A 16,952-nucleotide genomic window follows, 5' to 3' on the forward strand; every position below is an offset into this window, starting at 1 on the left:
ATGCGCGCCTTAGCTAACAGATACTGGCAAAAAGGTATTTGAGTTCTTGCCAACGTTTGGGGAAACTGAATGAGATGCCTAGAGGAGGGTTGCCCCATCCTTTGCTTAAAGTTTTCTTTCCTTTTTTTCTTTTTTGTTTTTTTCTGTCCTTTAGCCCATGAAGAGCATCATGCTTTTGAAGGTGGACGTGGAAAACACTAATTGCACTCTGTAAAGAATTCTTTATCCTTTGCTGATTGGTTTTGGAAACGGTCTTAACAGGAGGGAGAGTGAAGAGAAGACTTGCCGAAGCCCGATGCTGGTCAATTTAGAGTGGTTTTCTGTCCTTGCAGATTGGGCAATTAGGACTCAAAGTGTCAGGTGGGGGGAGATTGTGTGGGTTTTTCTCCCCGCCACATTACTTGGGTTTTTTTTTTTAGCTTTTCTAAATTCTCAGTTCTTTTCACTCTGATTTTTTTTTTGCCCTTTTTAATTCCTTTTTCAGTCTAATTATTGTTTCTATACTCCTCTCTCATTGAGGCACAAGAAATTGGTTTCCCTTTAAGTAGCTATGCTGTACCTAGTTAACGAGAATCTGCATAATCGTGACAATACTGCTTTTGAAAACCCCACTGTGCATGGAGGAATGCTAGCTTGGTGAAACCTGTCTTCTGATTATTTGTTGTGACACATTCCTTCATATTATGTGCTGGGCGCTGTTTTTTCTGTCCCAGGGAAAAGGAAAACCATCCTTAATCTGATTTTGCACTGACAGCACACACATCTTTTTTTTTTCTTTTTGAAAACTTCGGATTTGGGATTTTTGTTTATTTTGCTTTGTTTTAGCAATAAAAAGAAAATAATAGTTGAATTACCTAACATGAAAACTATAATTTCAGTTCAGTCTCAGGATATAAGTCAATTTCTGGACTCTGAGGAAATATTTCCAACCAGAATTTCAATGTGGCCTTTTGAGTGAATGAAGTCTTACAGTAGTAGCACAGGATTTCCTCTAATAGGAAACCTGGTATTTCTGATTCAAAGAAGAGGTGTATATTAATTGTTTGAATTAAGCGTCTTCTGAATTTTGGGTGTATGTACCCACTTGAAGCTTTACAAATCAATCCTGAAACATTTTGCAAAAGGATCCCGTTTTTCTGCTCATATTGTGTGGAGTTGACCATAATCAATAGTCCTCCAAGGGGGCAGCTTTTACCTCCCTTTTTTATTTAGGAGCAGGAAATTAAACCTCATTTTCCAGGATGAGTGTGAACATTCATGAAGTTGAACTTTGGGTGCATTCTTTTCACATTAATTATTGGAATTGTTGATATATATTGTGTTATACTACAAAAGAAATACTGGATTTAGTAGGAGGAAATGCCCACCCCCTGGAACATTGAGACCTGCTCACACTGCACTGATTTCCCTCCCTCACTCTGCCCAGCCGCTGGCTGCTTTTTCCTTAAAAAGGGCAGGACCTTTGGAAGAGTTTTCTCCTACTGGCTTGTCTTAGGAGCCCCGGGAGCCAATGTGGGCTTATACTGTTTCGTGAAAGGGCTGTGCACTTGAACCTTTGTTGTGTCCAGGATTTTTAATTCCTCTTGCAGTATTGACCAGCAGAGAGATTTGGGGCTACTTCAAGCCTCCAACATGTGTTTGTAAATGAAATTCTCCACGCAAACATTTCAAAGGACTTTCAACAATATCTATTTCTAGAAATTGTGCCCATCTTGTATTACTAACTCTGCATCAACCATGATGACAGTGATCATACTTAAAAAAAATACTTTGTTTCTAAACAGGTTTTTTTGGTGATTGCAAATTGAGCTGTAAGAATAACAGTTCCATTTCTCAAAAGCCTGGGATTTGTTTCTCTATACATTGCAGTAACATCCAATCTGTTTTTAAATTAGTCATTAAGGATTTATAAAAAATTTTTTTTTATAATATAAGTATTTTTCTGATAGATTAGAAAAAAGGATACATTGACTTCATTATAATTGTCATATATTTCCATAAGTAAATGGATTTGGGGATATTTTTATTTTTAAACTTTATTTAAAGCATTTGTGATGACATGTTCAACTTTTGCATGTATGTAGCCCTTGGAACAACCAAAAAAAAACAATAAAATAAAATAAATAGGAATGTTAGGCTCACATTCATGTTTTCTAGTTTCTGTTGTTTATGATCACATAACATGACCAGCACATGAAGTAGATTTTTGTCCTGGTGAACTTTTGCAACTATTTCTGACTCTTTAGAAAATACCAACTGTGAGAAGGATTTAATTTGCTTAATGTTAAGATTCTATCATCTAAATTACTTTTAGAAGGGATTTTGTCAGATTTTGCTTTGGAAATTGTTTTAATTGAATGTTTAGTCCATAATAGACTTTGTATGAACTAAGCTGATTTAATCAGTTTTAAAACCTCTCATTACCTTCTTCGATTAAAGAAGTAATACTCTTTTGAGATACAAGGAAATATTTTGTGTGGCATGTGACTTTTGTGTTAGGGCAATTTACCAAGCTTGGCCTTGCTTGGGAAGTGCTAATAACTTCCAGTAGATTCCTGGTCTTCCCAGCCAAGTCCTTGCAGGTTCAGCCTTGTCCCCACTGCAGGGAGCCATGCAGAAGCCAAAGAGCTCACTTTCTTGTCTTTGTAATTCCTTGGGGGTTAAAAGCAATACATTTTTTCTCCTCCTAATAGTACCTAGGATGTCATATCACATGTGCGTGCTTTTATCAGTAAAGTTGCACTCCTTAAATAAGAATGAATACTACCCATTTAAACTAACTTATTTATATTTTAATTTTTTTTGAAAGCACTTTCTGAAATCTTGACTTAGTTTTTAGATTTCCTCCTCCTTCCCCATTTTCCCACATTTCTGAAATGAGGCTCTAACTTACAGTGAATATGTACATTTAATATAATACCACTATTAAATTCATGGTACAGTTGTTAGAATTAAAAAACACAAGAAGGAAAGTACAATTTTGGTAGTCTCGAGGTATATTTGTTGACTAAACTTCTCAGCCCTCTTTATTAATTTATCTTATGTCTACATCATATGCACAGTCTTAAGACTTTACAATTGAAGGAAATTCTGGATAAATTGGGTTTGGTAGACACAACATACAATATATCAACTGAGCCTTGACCAAGCCTGTTCCTTGTTGAAGGACATAGGACTAGCAGGCAGCAGAGCTGGACTAGTAAGTGAAATCTGTGTGCTGCATTCCAATCCAGGCCTCCTTAAACCAACCACCCTCAGAGACTGGCAGCCTAAACCCTGCCACCCAATATCCAGTCACCCCCATCAAGAAATGATTATCTGATCCAGTCGGGCTGCTGAGAAGTCACTCACCATTTTCCCTGTCTCACTCTCAGTGGCTGAAGCTGTGTTACAGTTTGGTGTTTGAAAATAACCTTATAATCATAGGAGGTGGACCTTTGTAGTTAGATGCTCCACCCTTAGAGTATCCCAGTTTTTGTGCTTATACAAAACTGACAGCATTTGGAGTGATCACATGGTGGCGCTGCCTTCCAGCCATCGGTTCTGGCTCAGCGGCATCACTACAGCATTTATCCAACTACGTTTGTGTAATTATTTTACACAAAATAATTGTGTGTTTTATGCTCTTCTTGTTTGTAAAAATTGATTAGAAAATGTGAAAAAAATGATAATAGTGATAAAAAGTTTAGGTCATATTCATATCCTAATAAAAGGAGACAAAGAAAGAACTTTCCAGATTTGCTAAAAGTCTCAAATCTTAGGCTTTCATTGAGCCTATAAGCAAGCCAATACAGTTGTGAAGAGAAAGAATGAAATAAACACAAAGAAAAATCCTGGAAATATTTAATCAGACATTGTGCCCAAAGGGAGAAGTAAAATTAAGATTTTGCTTCTGAATCCTAAAATTAGGATTTTTTAGCTTTTTAAATAGGAAACTCCCCCTTAAAATATGTCTCCCTTACCATAGTGTACATTCTATTGTGTATATTGTATGTTTCTACAAGATTTCACTTATTACAAATGAAAGTAGAGGACTGCCTGTATATGGTTTATTTCTTAAAATAATACATTCCAATCAATTAAAAATCACTCAGGGGGTTGTTGACTCAGGATTGCAAAACACTTGGATAATTGCTCAAAAGCTGGGAGAAGCCAGAGGGTGAAAAGAAAAAAGATAGGAGTCAAAGTACGGTGAGAATTCCCTTAGAGAACCTGAGCTGCCAAATAGCAAATAGAGTAGTCCCCCTCTACTTCTCCCAAGAAAAAATAGATTCCATACACATCTGATTATGCTATTCTGCTTTAATTTTCTACTATTTTTACATATGCATCAAAGTCTTAAGAACACTTAGGTTAACCCGTTCAGGCTAAAAGTTACCACTTTATGTTGAAAATCTATTTCCATCTAACTGATGGAACTGCATTTTTATAAGAAGACTCACAGACTCTTAGAATTGTAGAGTGAAGGGGACCTTTGAGATCATCTGTAAGGGCTTCTTCGCATGCACAGGGATCACTGAGACACTTACTCAATATGCAGGTTTCTGCATCTCAACCCTGGAGATCTGATTCAGTGCCTCTGAGGAGAGCTGGATAACTGCATTTTTCACAAGTGCCCCAGTGACTCTAATGCTGATGGCCCTTAGACCTCCCTTTGAGAAACTCTGATTATATCCAACCCCGTCAGCTGGAAAAAGGAAAGCTCCCCCTCCAAGCTCTCTAGGATGATCTGATTCGAATGTAGAATGCCAACAATATTTTGAAGGCTGGAGAAAGCCATTATTATTGTAAGACTTGAGTAGGCGATGCTAATAAGTAAGAACTTTATGGCTAGGACCACAGCAGTGATAGAGGTAGCCCATCTCTGGAAGTCCATAATATAAAACCTTTAACACAGAGTGGTGGCTCTGCTCTTTTCTAAGTACCACTTCAGCCTGTTAAGTGAAAAGAAATTAATGTTCAGAAAAAGTAGTTACTCCATATGTGCTAAAACTACTTTTCTATAATGTCTTATGGCATCTGGGGTTCAGCATCATTGAACAAGATTAAATGAACGTTAACAGAGCTATAAAATTGCATGTAAAATAACGCAAAACTGTTCAAATGACGATCAAAGTAGCCTGGGAATGAATTTCCACTAAAATTAATTGTCACTTCTAAACGTAGCTTAGCAAAGCTGTTATACTAAACCGGAGGGATTCTTTAATAAGAAGTGTCAAAAATAAATAAAATAGGTATTCCCCAAATCATATGAATGATAAGCAAAGGCCATTGTGAAGTCAGTATTTTTTTGTTCATCATTGCTACTAAAATTTAGAGTCCCATTGTATATGTGTGTGTTCAATGTACCTTGTTAGAATATCCAATAAGATATCCCTTTGGATATTCTATGCTTTTGTGTCCTTCAGAAATCATGAGGTTGAAGGAATCTGTGTTAAATGTTTTTATTTTGGTTGCTGCCTGAAAAAAAAAAAAGTTATGACTTCATCTAAAAACATTCAAAATTTTTAAAGGAACAAAAATTTCACCTTGAAGTCAGAGAATTTTTCTAGAACTTCTGTTTTGGAACAAGTGTTTGGGATTTATTGAACTGGAAACTTTGCATTATAGAGTCTAGCATGAAGTAAATACGAGTGTTTCTGAATTTTCTGCAGGAAATTAGTGATAGATCTCACTGGTCTTTTTTACATACAAAGCAGCAATTTTTAATGAAGGTTTAAGAAGATTAAAATTTTAGCTTTAGCACTTTACATGAAATGACAAATGCACAATATTAAAAGACTTCGAGCATTTTAATAAATTTATTCTAGACTTTTTTTCTCAAATAGAGTTATTAATTTTGTGGGCAGACATTGAAGTCCCCCATGTTTCTCATACCTTATCAAGTAATGTGATTGACAACCATTGTACGGTTTTAAAGGATTTAATTTTCGTCTTAGTGTTCATTTACTAACAAGTCACCATCATTTTGCATGGTTCATCATTGAGAACTTAGTTTCACTTAAATTATTATTCAAAAGAGTTTCAGAACTTAAACTAGCAAGCAGACTTTGGCTTGGGACATCCAGCACCATTTGTCCCAAATTTAAAATCTTAGTTGCATTCAAAATTATTCATTCTTTAGAACTGTCTTACCTGTCTAAGTTGAACCAGGTTTATTTGCCTTATGTTTTGGATCTGTTGTGTTCCCCTCCTCCCTATTTTATACCATCTGTGCCCTCTGCTGTTGGGACCCTTTCACATCTGGCTACAACCTGGTGTAATGCCCTTCCTTTTGATCTGGCTTCATCTAGTGATTTGCTCAGTATTCTTAAGGTCAGACTGAAAACTTTTCTGTTCTAGATATTTTTTTATTTTATATTGTGTGTTGTGTTTGATGTTCAGATGCATGTGAAGGTTGCTTCTATAAATCAGTAATTTTTATTCCAGCCCTTTGCAACAATAAGGTAAGACTAGAATGTACTTTTCTTACTTGAAACTTAGTGATTTGTGTGTTTAATGCAAACATTTTTAACTGCACAAAAGTTCTTGCAATTTTCTAGTATTTGGGACAATTGCTATGAATTTATCCTCCTTCCTTTTTCAAGTTATAATTCCATGGAATTTGTTAAGGTGTTCCTTAGTTTGCAGAGGACCTTAAATCCCTAAACTTTTTTTTACAATCTTTTATAACCTGTTGTCTCTAAATCTCACTCTGTATTTGGGTTCTTATAGGATAGAAATGTCATTTTCATTCTGCAGTTTTAAAGTTTCATATCATTTTATCAACCATGTTGCTTAGTCTTAATTAGGTTCTGAGTATGTGTGTGGTGATTATTATATCCCACTTATTCCAGAACGTATTGAAACTTTCTGTCCAACTGCTCTAATATGTGTATAAAGCTTGTACCTGACGCTTAGGTTCTCTGTTACTCTGATAATTCCATTTCTTAGACTCCCTATTGAAGACATTTGGTAACAGGGCTTATCTTGGTTTCTTAAAAAAAACACATTTCTTTTATTTTCATTGTCTTTTCTAAGAATGGTCTCATTTAAAATAAGCCAGTTATTCACAGTTCTGCCTTGTCCTCCAACTTGCTCAAGGGTCCCCCATTTGGTCAAGAAAAGTGAATTAACTCTTCCTTTCTGTCAAAAGTAAATCTTTAAAAAGGAAACTAACAGCAAACTCTTCTCCTATTCATCTGCAGACTTTTCCATTTCTTACCGTAGAAGTAAGCAGTTCAGGGTTATGTGTGTGATGCTCAATTTTAACACTGTGAATTTAATGAAATCTTTGAGGGGTAGGGCATAACATATGAAGGTTTTAACATTTCCTAATATTTCCTTCTCACATTTGACTCTGCCACCATGTATTCTATGTGTGCTTTATCATTTAGCATTTATCGATATACTTTTTTTTCTTTTAATAAACTTTATTTTTAGAGACATTTTAGGTTTACAGGAAAATTGCACAGAAAGTACAGAGAGTTTCCATACATTCCCCCCACACACACAGTTTCCCCTATTATTATCATCTTATGTAAGTGTTGTGTATTTATTATAATCAGTGATACCAATATTGATTAGTAACTAAAATCCAGAGTTTACATTAGAGTTCACTCCATGGATATATAGTTCTAGGGTTTTGACAAATGCGTAGTAGCATGAATCCACCATTACAGTTTCACTGCCCTAAAAAATGCCTTGTGCTTCACCTATTCAACCCGTCCCTCCTCCCCACCTCCTAGCTGTGGCAACCACCACTCTTGTTCTGTCTTTATCAATGCACTTTTTGGAACTGTTCTTGTTTTATTTGCATCAGCTCTATCATTACACTTAAGATACGGGTTACTGGAGGTCAGGACCATTCATGCTTTGTCTCTCCGGTGATTCTTTCAGTGCAGTAAATGCTGCTAAAGAAATTTTAACTGCTTTTCACCAATGAATGTATTAAAAATCTCTGGAATCCTACAGAAAGATAGGTCCTTGGTTATAGGAAGAAAAGAAAACAGTAGCATTTACAAGGCTCAGCAAGTTAAAATATATATCACTGAAATATGTATCTATTTCCCATCAGCTGGCTAGGCTATGGTGCTGACTAGCTTATTTCTTGCCAGAGAAAATAAGTTTAAATTATAAGCGTACTCAACTAGCAAGAATAAATCATGCACCTTCATAATCATAAGCATGTTGAACTTTGGTACCATTTACACAGATGGTATGGCTAAATGTGTTTGCCCCTCCAGCCTTAAAGATACAGACAAGTTCCTACTCCCCAATTTCCTCTTCAACTCAGGAAACTTAAATCATTTGTTTTTTACACATAGAAAATTCCGTAAAGTACAGACCTAGAGGAATGTTTCAGGTCTTAGGGCACTTTTGGGCGTTATAACTTTACTCAGTGAGAAAAATGATGTAGATGATGATTATGTTCCCTTTTTAGGCAACACAAAACAAAAATAAAAACATAAAATAGTGGTTTATGAAAATAGTTGTTTATGAAGGAAAAAACTTCAGTTCTCAGAAGGTATCTATTTTTTAAAACAAGCATCATGAATTCATAAATAAAATTTTAACAGAAGGCCATTGGTTCTCAAAGAGTATTCCCAGGAAGTTAATTCTATAGAAATACTTTTGGATACTGCAAACAAAAGTTCCTATTGTAAAGTATATTTTTAAAAGTATTTTAAATGGTATAGTAAAACAAGAGCGCATCCTCAATGCACATTGCATGGCAAGCTTTTAACATTTTGAAGCCAGTTAGTATAATTTAGGGACTCACTAATTTTGTTTTATGGAACATCACTTTTTCAAGAGCATTTTTATTGCAAAATAATACAAAGATACAGAAAACCACCCAAAACAACTGTGTAAGTTAGTGAATTGTTGTAAGATGAACATCCCTGAACTTTCCCAGCTGCCCCAGGCAGCCCCTTCATGTACCCCTCTCAATCACACCCCTCTATCCCCACCAACAGAACTGCTATCCTGACTTAAGCACTTCCTTGCATTTCTTTCCAGTTCGGTATCACTTTTATCTTTTTATATATAGAAACTCCTCTACTTATGAAAGGTTGGGTTTAGTAAATAACTTATTAATAAGTCCTTAAAAGGATAAATGCGAAATAACACTCTATTAACAATTGCTACCCCCATAAGTTAGTGGATGGCAAATTTGACATGATTTTGCTGGAGTCTAAAGTTCTGTTTATAGCTATAATTTCGATGATAATAATATTAGTTAACAGATGGAGTTACATATTATCTCATCACATTGTCTAATTGATTTAATGCCCCCCCAAACCCTATGAGATAGATATTATTGTTGTCCCCATTTTCTATATGTTGAAATTGAAGTTCAGAGAGGTGAAATTACTTGCCCAAGATCATACAGTAAGTCACAGAGCCAGCATATGTTTAAGGTAGTGTGTTTGCAGCCTGCTGGCCTAATCCTGGACTGTCCAAGTAGAAGTTGAAGATTATGCAAGAATCTTGGTACAGATGTATGAGAATTTTGAGGTTCCTGGTTAATTTCTAAAGAAAAGATTCAACAGCCTTAAAAAAAAAAAAAAGAAGGAGGAGAAGGAAAAAGTTTGAAGAATCACTGTTCTAGTTTAATCTTCTCATTTTACAGATGAAGAAATGGCCCACAAAGTTTAAATACTGTGTTTAAGGCCACAGAAGCAATTGGTGGCAAAGTTGCAGCCAGATCCCCAAATCTCTTGGCCGTTAAAATCAATGATCTTTCCATCATTCCATACCTTATGTGGAAAAAATACACATTTGAATATCTGCCTCTTTGTATTGGCCTCACATGAGCAGATTTGCCTTGAAACCAGTTTACAACAGGACACACCAACTACTTGCTTATTTTCTTGAGGTTTTAACTGGGAATTATAAAAATTTGTATTTGAAGCTTGCTTTCTTGTCTCACTTATTGAGAACTCAATCTGTAGATGCATGTTCCTAACACCCTTCTCCGAAGAACGTATGAGAATAACACATTTGACTGGTGTGGATGACAGGTGAAAAAGAATTACTGGTGTAGTGTGGTCCTTAAACATATTCACGGCCAATTCTGGATTATCCCAGCACAGATGGATCATGTAAAATCTCTCTCCTACTTCTTACTGGTGACCTTTAACTATTTGTATTTGTAAATGCTTCCACCAAAAATTTGAAAAGAGAAATGCAAAGAAGATGGAATTTTGTTTCTTGACCAGCAAGTTAGGTGTCCTGGTGAAAGGTTTGGAGGTTTTGCCATTTAAGGCTACTGGGAAACTGTGGGATTCTCTCTGGATTGAACCCAGCTAGGAATGTTCCACTTTAGCCTTGAATGCAAACACTCATAGGAAAGCAACATAGTGTAATGCAAAGAACTTGGTTTGGAATTTGCTTTACTGCAGTGAAATCCTATTAGTTTATGCTTTGAACAAATAACTTCTCTGAACCTCAGTTTACTCAACTTTAGAAAGGAAGAAGTGGAGCTTCTTCAAAATAAATAACATATGGAAAGCACACAGCCCAGCACTAGCTTTTGGTAGAAGTTAGTCCCTTGGTTGGTTGTATCCCTTCAACCATACGGCAAAGAGATTAACTGGCCCCGTGAAACTTTCTCAATTTACACCTGAAGTACTGGCATCTATATAACTCATCTGTGGTCCTAAAAGTTGTTGGTGGCAACACTCTGCCAAACCTACTAGCCTCCTAATTGCTTGTCCACCAATTTCTCTATCAGAGTATTGGGGGAAAACAAATCTGCCTTCTTCACTTGATTTCTGAGTCAATTTGCCATGAGACCAGTTTAAAATCTGAATGAATGTTCCAATGTATAGTTTTCTGAGTAAGTGATCACTGTTGTTACTCGGGAATATAAGAAGGCGGTTCAGGTGGTAAGAATGTATTCCAGGCTGAAAAAAAGTCTTATCGAACCTAACTTCTGTGTTGGCCACTATGGATTGTAGGTACTCAAACTCTTCCTTGCAGGGAGGACTGTGGTAAGTTCCCAAGGTTCCTATGTTACATGCATATTTTAAATTTTCATTTATTTCTTAATTTTTTGGCATGTTCAGGCTCCAGGAAATGAACCCAGGTCCCCGGCATGGTAGGCAAGAATCCTGCCACTGAGCCTCTGTTGTACTGCCCTACATGCATATTGTTTTAATCCTGAATATCTTAAAAGAAAGTTGATGGGCATCAGTATAGCTGAGATATAGATCATGTGGGATATTGACTCATTCACTCAGCAAGTGTTTATTGAACTATCTATGTGCTGCTAGGCACAGGGGCTGCAACAGTACACAATACAAACATCGCGGAACTTACAACCTAGCAGATGATAAATATTATCAAAACTTTGAACTACTAGAACCATAAGAAAGGCAGGTCATATTTCTTAAACATGTTTGAGTCCCATTTACCTGGCACATAGTATGAACTGAATATATATTTGAATGAGAAGGAAAGTTTGAATGTTGTAATAGAGTTGTTTTTTTTTTTTAATAATCAAACTATCCTTAGAACTCTTAAGCTCTTTTCACTAATATCGTTATTGTTTAAAAATTCTCCTAACAGTTTTGACACTGAAATCAAGACTCACAAAGGCCATTTATAATATGTTGGCACTTTTCAAACATCTTTAACAACCAAGCAAGCCCTTGACTTTTGCTCAGTGATTCACTGTGTCTTTATATATATATACCTGTGGGGGCAGCAGTCATGAAAGACCTGTGCACCAGCATGTTAAATATGGGGGTTCTTACACTGTGGAATTTATAAAGATTGCTTACTCTGTAATTTTTAAAAGCCCTGTAACTCCTTATAAAGCATATATAGCATCTGAACAAGAAATATGACACCAAGTCTAGGATTAAATAATATCTTGGGGCCACTATCTTATGCCTTTTCAGCGGTTTGGGAACTGCACTAAGTGCAGGTTAACAAGAGCAGAGCATCATAAATGAGCATCTGTCCCCTGACCCAGCTGGAGACCCTTCCCCCATTATTCATCCCAGAAGCACGTGCTGACACCAAGTTCAGCCCTCTCGGCTCTCCAACTCACAATGGTCTTTTAAGACTGGCCTGGAGGTCAAATCTTTCTACCCCCCTATGCTTTGTGGAATGGCTTCAGGTTTTCTGAGCCTTACTTGCTCTGTAGCCCTGATAACTCTTTTTTTTTTTTTTATTAAAATAAACAAAATGCATTCTGCCATTCAGAACATTTGTATGGAAAAGGTAACAAAAAAGTAATTTTTTGTTTAAATGTTTAAAATGAAAAGGCAGCTCAGAGAAGGAGAACTCATTTGCTTGGGCACACAGCTGTTTCGCCTGCTGACCTGGATGCGTTTGCAGCCCAAGTTCATATTTATACTTCAAAGGCCAAGCTCTGAGCAGATCACACATTTTCCTTGATGACAAATTAATCAAACTTGATTTCTTGGATGAGATGAATACAAAAGAACTACAACTCCCCAGGGCCTGAAAGTCAATACAGCCCTTCTGGCTCTGATTAGGGTAACAAAAGGATATCTGAGAGCCATCTTCCTCCCCAGCCCTCTGTGGGATGGAGCTGAAAGCAAGCCCGGCTTAGAAAGGAGAAAGGCCTTATTAAAACACATTTCAGCTGCGACCGAGTGCATGGCGAGACCTCCTGACAGAGAAAATTACTTTTTACTAGATGCTCACCTTTTCTCGAGAGCAGTTTCCGCTTAGAAGAAGCTGAAGGAAGTAGTATATTATGAATCTGAAATGTTTATAGATCTTCCCTTTTATGTTTCATCTGTGAGATGAGGTTGAAAAAGAAAAGAAAAGAAAAAAGAAAGAAATAAGCCTATAGTATCTGGCAAATGTTAGAGCTTGCCCAAGTTTGGGGAAGTAAATTTAGTTCTACCTGGTTAAAAAAAGAAATTCCCAGAGTCCAGAGAATTTTAGTTCCTGTTACAGCTGACCCAGGACAAGGTGAAGTAATGGGCTTCAAAATGAACCTGCTGTGGCTGTGCTCTGGGAACCCACTCACGTGAAAGGGTGAAATAAGCCTTGCTGCCAAATCGGGAGTGCAGGATTTCAATGAAAACCCTCTTCTCAGCTTTGTCATCTGCCTGTTCTGTGGAGCATCCAAGGACATTGCTTGCATCTTCTTGTGATTGCTCTAGGTTCTATTTTTAGAAGAATTGCTGTTGCACAAAATATGGTCCCCTAACTGCTCTTGGGTTTAGAACGCTTTTCCCAGAAGACTTCAGCTAAGTGAAGGGTTTATACCTTTATGTCACAATTTTGAAAAGAAGGCCCTGATGGTATTTTCCTTTAATATATGGGCAAAATGCACAAATCTAAATACTGTGGGCTCCTATTTTATAAGTTTGTAGGATCTACTTACATGCAACCCCACTGCGGCCATGTGGGGTCCCAGGCATGCCGCAAGATTCTCAGTTGATAAACCTAGGCGGAGGCGAGCTGGGTCCCTGGAGCCCATTGCTTGTCTCTGATACTTGGTTTGAAGACCCTCCTTCCAAGTACTTTGACAGGCAGTTTTCAAAATGTGGCATTACTGAACCCTTAATAATTTAAAGCTGTTTTTTTAGGTTTCAGCCTTAAGTAAAACATACCAAGAGTTAACCTCCCCCTGTGATCTGACCCCAGCCCTGTCTCCCACTGTTGTCCAACATGTGCTCCAAGCTGCAGCCAGCCAAGTCCCTTGTTTCTCCCTGCATCTCCCTGCTTACACTTAGGGGACCCTCTGAAGGGGAGCCAAGGCCACCTTCTCCATGGAGCTTTTTCTGGTCTCTTTGGCTTAAGAGGACCCTCTTTTCTTGAAACACAAAAGAAGGCACTTTCATTTCCCTTTCACCTCCTCTATGGCCCTTGATGCATTGTATGGTGTGTGTCATTTGTATGAGTGACCTGTAGTTGGCACTACAGTGAGAGTCCCAAGCCTTTTTAAGCCTCCCCACCCTCCACCCCTGCAGACCACCTCACACAGAGGCTCAGCGCTTATTGAATAAAGGAGTGAAATTTCCACAGACTTGTCAGAGATTCCATCTTAAGAAACCCATTCTCCACTCTTGGAGAACTGGTTTTGTGCTTGGAAATTTTGAGTGGAAAGACTGGCTCTCTCTTCCCTACATCCCCTTCACCTTGAGTGAGCTGCCTAACTTTTCTGAGCCTCAGTTTACTCATCTGGGTAACAGGAATAATGAATGCCCCCATCATAGGATGCATACATTAAAGAGAAAATACATGTGAAGGCCCCTCACAAACTATTAAGTGTTGCTTACATAAAGATCTTGATTTGAATGCCTCATGATAACACAGCTCAAGGTAGACCTACTTTTTAGACACTTGGACAGTTTTTTTAAAATTGCGTTCTCGGTAACAGAGACCATCAGGAGTTAAAAATAGGGTAAGATAATGGGTAATTGGAGCCGAAGGATACAGACTGTGCAACAGGACTAGATACAAAAACTCAAAAATGGACAGCACAATACTACCTAATTGCAATGTAATTACGTTAAAACACTGAATGAAGCTGCATCTGAGCTATAGTTTTTGTTTGTTTGTTTGTTCTGTTTTTTATATATATTTTTTGTATTTTTTATTTTTATTTTTTCTCTATATTATCATTTTATTTCTTTTTCTGTTGTCTTGCTATTTCTTTTTCTAAATCGATGCAAATGTACTAAGAAATGATGATCATACATCTATGTGATGATATTAAGAATTACTGATTGCATATGTAGAATGGAATGATTTCTAAAAAAAAAAATTGCGTTCTCAAGTAGAGTTCAGAAACCTTTTATCTTGATGAAGGTCCTTTTTTATACTATGAACTTACTCCATGATTGTATTTAAAAATGCAAACAATATGAATGATGGTTATGCCTCCCCCCCCAAAAAAAAAAAAACTCATTGTATTCTTAAATGCCACTAGTAGGAAATACAGTGCTTATGGATAGGTAAAAACATGGAAGGGGGCAGCAAAGGAGATGAATGCAAAGTAAGGAATGCTGAATAGGAAAAAGGAGGCACAAACAATACGGTAAGCCCTATGAAGGGGCACCCACCTTGTTTCAGGTGATACTAAAGAATTTATCAGTAATACATTTATCCTCCCCACATTTAGGAAATCCTTTAAAAGAAATGTAGCCATTATGTTTCATTTGTGTGGGTCCAACACCTGTAGAAGTTTCTTATCCGGATACTTGGAAATAAGGTGTGAGGGTGGGTAAAACCCTAAACAGTCCCTGACATTGCAGAGCTTACAACCCTCCTGTTATAGATAATCAAGTCTCCAGACCCCTTGGACCACAAATATTCATTATCCTCACACTCAGGTGCAGAGAGTGTTGGCCCCAAAGAAACTTCAGTAGAGGTTTGTGACTTTAAATCTAATTATTTTTCTTGCCATTGTTGTATTCATTCTTAAGAATGGATAATGCCTTGTATGTTTACATCTTAGAATTATAGCCACCAGGATGAGAATTGTGCGCTGTTAGCAGTTTTTGCACAGGACATTTTGCTAGAGCATGAGTATGTGTCTAGTTCCAAGAGTACACAAGTGAGAGTTAATTACTCTGAGTGTCTCTTTTTGGTTCTGCTAAAATAGTCCATTATGTCTCTTTGTCCATGTGGGGCCTCCAGACAAAGCAGCCCTAGACTGTCATTTCAAATGAAGAGTTAGAACTTCCCCACGACTGCGGGTGAGTGAGTCTGATTCCTCGTGTGATGGCAGGCTGAGTCGAGTTCCCCAAAGGGAAAGGCATCGGTGGCTTCCAATTCCAGCATACCTTCTGTCTAACAAATCTCAATAACCATTTTATGTCTCCTTTCATATTTTTTATTGTAAACACAATTTAAAATCTATGTTGCAGTTGAAATCACTTAATTAGTTCAAAGATGGATCTGTTGGAGAACAAAATGTACTTATCTGTGACAGAATATAGGTTTTAAAAAGCATATTCTGTCAAAAGTCTGTTGCAGTGACAGAGTTCATGGCTCCGATTCTTACAGATACTTTCTGCATTGCATGAAGTTCAAAATAGGTGACAAGTATCTGTTCAAAAATTGCAGAAATTTTTAAGGTTAATTTCTAGTGAAATAGGTAAACACTTACCACACAAGACCCTTGTAAAGTCACTATTCTTGTGCAATCTGACCATGTGTCAACATTTGTAAGCTGACAAGTTTTCACATGGTCACTGGCAGGCTGCCTCCCGGTGTGTTAACTGGGGACATCAATAGAAAAGCAAGGTCAGCTGACCCTTGGGAATTTGTCCTAAGGGTTTAGTATAGAGAGAATCTATTGTGGCTGAGAGTGAGGCAGGGGAATGTCCCCTCTCTCAATCAGTTAGGTCGCAGGGTGCCTTACCTGCTGATCCTCACAAGCTGTGCTGGAGCCATCAGTCTCTCTCTGCCATTGAGATTCACAGATCTTGTACATCTCTGGAGTTTTCCAGGTACATTGTTCCAACTCGCTGGGCAGAAGCTCTGTGATCTGCCTCTCTCAGCAGCATCTGCCAGATGTAAACAGGTATAGAAATTAACCCTCCATTTACCTGTACATATGTATGGGCTTCCTAAATCTGTGTTAGTCAACTTTTGATGATTCAAAACCGGCCTAGGAAGAGGTCAGGGACCCTGGGTAAGGGTCCAACTTAATGGCACTTCCTTATTTTATAGCTGAGGGTACTGAGGCTTAGAGGGGAAAGGTCACAGAGTTAGTGCCAGAGTGTGTTCCTCAGCCTCCTTCACTTCACATCCAGGTCCCTTCTCCGCAGGCAACTATCCACAGTTGTTTAAATAACACATCCTCGTCCTCTGCCTTTCTTTTCAGAGTTCAGTTTATTTCATAGGTTTAAATTTTTCACTGAGATTTAATATTTTTTAATTTGCAAATTTAACGAAACGAATCAATTTCAGTATCTTATAACATCAGGGGTAAAGTAAGAGAGGGCACTATAAGTGCCATTGTATTAGGT

General features: G+C 37.4%; 1 protein-coding gene across 1 annotated transcript in view; it reads left to right on the top strand.

Annotated features, from left to right (window-relative positions):
- EIF4E3 (eukaryotic translation initiation factor 4E family member 3) overlaps window positions 1-14,619 on the top strand; it is a 59,852-nt gene extending 45,233 nt beyond the window's left edge. Inside the window, exon 7 of the mRNA XM_077128728.1 lies at window positions 155-14,619. Within this exon, the coding sequence (XP_076984843.1) occupies window positions 155-201 (47 nt within the window). The 3' untranslated portion in view covers window positions 202-14,619. The remainder of the gene's footprint in view (window positions 1-154) is intronic.
- Window positions 14,620-16,952: the final 2,333 nt, after the last annotated feature.

The sequence above is a fragment of the Tamandua tetradactyla genome, chromosome 15 (assembly GCF_023851605.1).
Source record: "Tamandua tetradactyla isolate mTamTet1 chromosome 15, mTamTet1.pri, whole genome shotgun sequence".
NCBI lineage: Eukaryota > Metazoa > Chordata > Mammalia > Pilosa > Myrmecophagidae > Tamandua > Tamandua tetradactyla.